At 28.2% G+C, this 6,644-nt stretch overlaps 1 protein-coding gene across 1 annotated transcript; it reads right to left on the bottom strand.

Annotated features, from left to right (window-relative positions):
• Nucleotides 1-1,537: 1,537 nt before the first annotated feature.
• Nucleotides 1,538-4,743, bottom strand: LOC110669270 (MYB-like transcription factor EOBII). The gene is made up of 3 exons (XM_021830829.2): nt 4,522-4,743; nt 4,289-4,418; nt 1,538-2,110 (listed from the first exon to the last, which is right to left on the bottom strand). Exons 1-3 carry the CDS (start codon nt 4,655-4,657, stop codon nt 1,816-1,818), a joined length of 561 nt encoding a protein of 186 aa, XP_021686521.2. The 5' UTR covers nt 4,658-4,743; the 3' UTR covers nt 1,538-1,815.
• Nucleotides 4,744-6,644: the final 1,901 nt, after the last annotated feature.

The raw sequence follows: 6,644 nt of genomic DNA, 5'->3' as shown, positions 1-6,644 counted from the left end.
TCTCATAAAAAATTAGAGAGATTAAATTATGAATTTTTATCATACCTAGAGATTAAATTGTAAAATACCCTTAATTTCACCATTTCTGCTAAACTCAAATGGCCAAAATAGCCAATACTAATAATCCCAAATCAACAGAGAATTTATTTATTTATTTGTGTTCATATTAAAATTTAGATTTTAAATTTTCATCGTTTTAATCAAGTCAAACCTTATCAACCAACAGAAAAAAAAAAATTCATTGGAGTCGAACATGTGAATACTATTAATTGTAGTATAGAAAGTTAATGAAAGCAGGAGCTCTATCGTAATGAAAGTCTGGTTCATCATGACCTTAAAATAAAAGTATATAAGATTTATGTATTTAACAGATGTCTCTCATCATATATTTTATATATTGAATCTATAGTAAATTAGGCTGAGATGAAAAAAAATCTTTAGATCAGATAAATTGCATAATAATATAGTATGAGTTGAATTTTTGGTATTAAGAAAAGAAAAATATTAGGGGATAATATATAACATTTTGGACATGTGGATGAAAGGATGCATGTGAAGACTTCCTTGCAGCCATTGCAAGAGTTAGGCTAAGGTCTTGCTTCAATTTGCCTGGCTATGCACAAATATGGAATTCTGCTCAAAAGCCAAGATGAAATTTGCCAAGTATAGCTATTGTGGATTTGCTACGTGTACACTTCCTAAAAGCAAAGTTATGTGTTTTAAGTTTTCAATGTGGACCACGGCATGCGGATACATCATAATTTTTCGGTCAATTAAGTTTAGGTAAGAATTTTTTTAGAAATATTTAGAAATATTATTATTTTATTAAGTATTTATATATATTATCTTAATTAATATTTTAAAAAGAAAAAAAATTATTAATTAATTTTAATAAAGTCCTTGTTCTCATATAACCTACCACACACACATACTTTATAATTGATGTGAGATTCTGAAGGAGTCTGTCTCGATTTTTTCACCATAGACTCATGCATATTGACTTTTCCCTTAGCTTTTTGTCTTTTTTTTTGTCAGAGATAAAATACACGCACACGTGTTAGTGACAATAATGGTTCATCGTTAAAACCATGACTATTTTAACGAAATCTTTGTTTCGATATAATCTATATTCATGCACACTCCATAATTGATGTGAGATTCTGAAAGACCAAGCCATCTATAATGAAGCCTGAGATTTGCCACATATTCAACCCTAATTCTTGGGCTACCATATATAAACGGAATGAAAATTCTTATATATGCCAAATTCATATTGAATTCAAGATCCAATATCTATAATGAGACTTACATGTAAAATAGCTGAGACTTATATATTTATATTTTAATTTATTAATTAAACGTATCTAGATAATTTTTTTTTCATGTACAAATATTATTTATGTAAATTCGGGTGCAAAGGGATGATATAAATAACGTGTCCTTTCTCCCACCAAACTTAATATCCATCAGTCCTTCTATTAATCACAGTTCTATATATTCATCCATAAATATAATAATTATAAAAAAAAAAACAAAGTAATTAAACTTAATCTTACTTATTATTTAAGAAAATCAGCTATAAGCAAAGTCTCGAATATTAATTCAAAGCTATGCACATAATATCCATAATATGATAATTGATCTGTATATAGTGGATGCATAGTGTATGTATATATATATATATATATATGGTTGGATTACAAGCCAATATAACAAAATACTAAGAGTGCAGGTCCCAATTATGAACAAACCTAATTCCGATCCAGATGATGAGAGTAAGAGTTTTTGGATCATAGCACAGATCAACGTTGGAATTTAATCAAGTAACTGCATGGACCAGAGATCTTCCATGCTCCAGTAGTTATCACTGCACTCAGGAGCTAAGGTTTCTGCAGGAAAAGCCTCCACAGTTTCTTGGCAAGATGAAGGATAGTAGGTCTCCATCATAGAAGAGGCCTGCAGGCTTGTGCTTGCATGTTCGTTTATCTCAGAACTACTCTGCCCAGAAAATGCCTCTTCTTGCTTAATATGCTTCTGGATTCTAGTCCTCCAGAAGTTCTTTATTTCGTTGTCAGTCCTTCCAGGAAGATGCTTTGCGATTTTTGACCACCTGATGATTATTTGTAATACAAATTATCATAAAATATACAGATTAATTACTGATGTAAAAAGTTCTGTTAGCTTAACAGTTGTCATTAAAAAATCTTTATGAAAAATTAAAAAAAAAAAAAAAAAAAAACCTTGAAAGCTAGGATAAATATTTCAATATCCATGTTATATTACAGTAAAATAATATCACATGTCAATCTTAGGTGTTGTAGTCTAGAGATATCATAAAAATTGAATGGCTCATGTTGATCAGGCTGCTCCAATTCTTTCCTTCTTTTTCTTTAATAAACTGAGAAATCATTTCTGAAATTTGCGAAAGAAAGTAACTAGTTTATAAAGTTTTATTTTATATAATTGACTCCATATGATACTCAAATTCGAGAACTCATATTCTCTATAAGTATTTTAATCTGTGTGTAAATATACATAACAGCAACTTTTCCCAATACCCTGCAGTATATAATATTGACTAAGTTTTCTTTCTGGGTGATCTAAAAACTCATACTCAAAGATTATTTAAAACAAAAAAAATCCTTCATTCTATTTAAATTTTTTTTTTTTTTATTTTAGGCTTATTAATTGTTAAAAAAAAAAAAAGCAATGGACTATACAACGAAAGTTCCTCTCCTCCCAAAGTCAAGAAACCAATCAAACCATTAACGTGTACACTGTGGGTGACTTGCTTTGCCACACTGCCTTCCAAACTGGTCCTAGTTTAGCTTAACTCACTAATAAATACATATCTCAATTTAGGGTAAAGACTCAAAATCTTGTCCTAGCTCTCCCTTTCATAAAATAAAACATAATATTGTAACAAAAAATAAAACATAATACCTTACTTTAAAGAGTGAATTTTCATTTTTTTTTTTTATAAGTCAAGTTTGATTTATAAAAAGTCAGGAAAACATTTGTTTTCATAAAAAAAAATTAAAAAAAAAAAAAAAAACTTATCAAAATCTGATTTACCATATGTTCAAGAGATAAACATATGAATTTTGCGGGTTATTTATTGTGAGTGGGGAAAGGACAAATACAACATGGCTGACTTTGTCTTAAAAGAGACAAAACAATAAGGTTAACGTCCAGTTCAACCAAAGCAAAAGAGCTTCCCTTCCTTCTGAAAGGAAGAGTTAACACGTGACCTATTGACGTGTGTTCTACTGAAAATGGAAACTTTTTATTGCCAAATCTCTTTGGCCCTGCATTCACATTTCACAACGTGCCCAATTGCAAAAGCTAGCTGCATCAAACTAATTTATGAGTTTTTTCAAAAAAATTTTTTTTTTTCATGGCTAGCCCCTTCCCAAACTTTAATATTTAGGCAAATAAAGAATGTAAGAACAGAATATATATATATATATACTTTGAGAAAACATCATCACTTAATTACAGAATAAAAATTAATCAAGCATTTTCACATACCCAAGAAAGATTTTTTTTTTCTAATTAATAGGTTAATTTTCAAAAATCCTCCTTTTTTTCTTTTTTTTTTTTTGAATTTTATGAGCAGAGTTAAAAAAAAAAATTCCTCTTCAAATAATAGGATCTTGATAATCTTGGTGTAGTTGCTGATTTTGATGATTTATCATATGTATACTACATGCAGCCCGAGCTCCATCACGTATAACACCTAAATTAGAGTGAAAATAAAAGAAAAGAAAAAAAAAAAGGCACCTTTTAAAGCAAAAACAAGAATTCCTGTTAGGACTACACGGTATAATCAATTTATGAAATAGAAAAAAGAGAAAAAGAGGGAGAGAACATGTATATAAAGAGAAATTTAGATTCAAAAACCAAAAGAAAAAAAAAATTTAAGAATACTTGGATTTTTAATGGCCATGAAAAATTCAAGAACAACACTTGCAAAACAAAATTTTTTGCCGGCCATAAGTTTCTAAAACACCCATGTGTTTGTAAATCCATTTCTTGGCTAGGAAAAACTCAAACCCCACCTTGCAGCCTCTCTCCCTCTCTCTCCAAGGCTGTACAAATAGGGATTCTTAGAAGTAATCGAGCTTAGCTAAATAGAAACCAAATATTATATATATTAGTCTCTCTTCCATGTCTTTCCACCATTAAAAGGGAAGCGTAGCAAAGTTGAAACACTATAGTTTTTTACATATTTATATTATTTTTAGCTTATTATGAACAACTTAGAATATTATATACGTATGTATACCTGTTTCCCCACTTAGCATGCAGTTCCATGATCAAGAGCTGTTCCTCAGGAGTGATGTTCCCTCTTCGAACGTCTGGGCGCAGATAGTTGAGCCATCGGAGCCTGCAACTCTTTCCAGTACGTTTCAGACCTGCCAAGGAGATGATCAAATATCATAAAAAGGATAAGTTACTAGGGTTTTGGCGAAAAAATAAGAAGAAAAAAAAAAGTGCTTATAGTAATATATTATGTACCAGCAGCTTTAGCGAGACAGTTCCATGCACCTTCACCATGATTAGCGATGTAGTTGATCAAGATCAAGTCTTCTTCCATGGTCCACGGCCCTTTTCTCACTTCAGCTTCCTGGGAGATGCATGGCCTTTTGTCCATTTTTTTTTTCCCTTGGAGATAAAGAGAGAAAGAAAAATAGAGAGAGGGTGTGAGAAAGATAATATGAGGTATTGAAGGTAGCTGCTGTTCTTTTTATAGAGGCAATCTAGGGTCTAAATTATTTTATTTAGTTGGTAATTATTATTAATCTGCTTATATAAGGAGAGCTTTTGACCTAACTATGTTTTTAATAACAGTCCATGCATGCATGCATATATATGCATGTCCTCATTTTAACTAATTTCTTTGGATAATATTAACAACCAATAGAACGTAAACACGACTCATAATCGTAACATATGCATGTGTAAAAAAATATCCAAAAGAAAAATAAAATATAACCAAAAAAGAAAGTAGAAACTAAAAAGATATGTAATATATATTTTTTGTCCATAGATAGACACATACATACGGAAAAAATAAGACTTATTAAACCAACACACACTCCCAAATAATTATTGATTGAGAAGAGTCTTGACAATACTTATGAACCCAGATACACACATATCTTCTGCTGATGTGGGAGCCCCAAGGCATAACCCAATAGGATGTAATATAATTATAAAGAAGATGAATTCATGCAATAAAAAATTTATCAATGAATAATTTAAATTGTATTTAGAACCGTGAAGTGTGGAGTTCAAATCTCATTTAGTAGGTGTTTACTTCACTTTTTAAATGCAATTGATAATTGATAAATACTTAAATAGGTGAATTAAGATATTTAATAAAATTTAAAAAATAAAGTTATAGTTGATAAGTAATCGGTAATATACACGTCAGCTGCAGTTTGTATTAACTCTATTTTTTAGATCTGTTTCACATTAGCTGATAACTGGTTTAATTTTATTTAGACCATGTTATTTTTTAAAAAATTTATTAATTATAAAAATTTTGTGTTTTTAAAATAATTTTTTATACAAATAAATTATTTAAAATTATAATAAACAATAAATAATTATAAAATATTGTAAATATAATAATTATAATGTTTATTTTTACATATGCTTAAAAAATAATTATATTTTTAATATGCTGTATAATAAATTATTTATATATATATATTATTAATTTTATATATGATAGTAATATTCAGACATAATTTTATCAAACACTTAAAATATATCAATTACAATTAGCTATTAATAATAGTTATCAGCGATCAGTTATCAATTATATTCAATGTTTAAATCAAATTGGCTTTTAGAATTAATTATATATAAAAAATAATAATAAGAAGAAGAAAAAACTTTTATTCACAAAAAAAAAATGGATAAAAGTGGTATTATATCTTTTATTCAATAAATATTGAACGTCTTGTACTCTCACATTCATCGTAACTTTCATTTTCTCACGCGTTATCAAACTATTCGTTCTTTCATATATAACTATCTTATTCTAAAAGTGAAAACTCTCATCATATTGGCAGATCTAAGAAACTTAAATTTAAAACTTCAATTATTATTTAAAAAATATAAAGAGGGTTTGTGTATATATATATATATATATATATATACACACACATGATTTAATGAGTTATAAATTAATTTCAGTTTTACAATCCTATCCATCATCTTTTGAATTTTATGATGTCAATTTAAATTTGAGTTTTTCTATTTTCTTATAAGCAACATTTTTTTTTTTTTGAGTTTTTCTCAATTTAATTGAGATATTTTTTAGATTCAAACAACCTAATTAAAGTAAATATGCCCTAACCCAATTTTTATCTTATATTTACCTAATGCAACTATTGTATATACAATGGATTAATTTTGAGAGTTGATTATGGTGGAACCACAATAATCAATAACTATAATACAATCATTTTATATATGATGCTTGTATTTTAAAATTATTCTATATGTAAGCCCTGTATTATTACCACATGTTGTTGCATTAGTCCTTACTCTAACTTCAAAGTCGACTATCTTTTTTTTTGTAAAGAGACTGGAAGAATGAGAACTTGAACTTGAGTATACCTTATAAT

The sequence above is a fragment of the Hevea brasiliensis genome, chromosome 18, assembly GCF_030052815.1.
Source record: "Hevea brasiliensis isolate MT/VB/25A 57/8 chromosome 18, ASM3005281v1, whole genome shotgun sequence".
Taxonomy (NCBI): Eukaryota; Viridiplantae; Streptophyta; class Magnoliopsida; order Malpighiales; family Euphorbiaceae; genus Hevea; species Hevea brasiliensis.
This window is presented reverse-complemented; position numbering and strand designations above follow the sequence as displayed.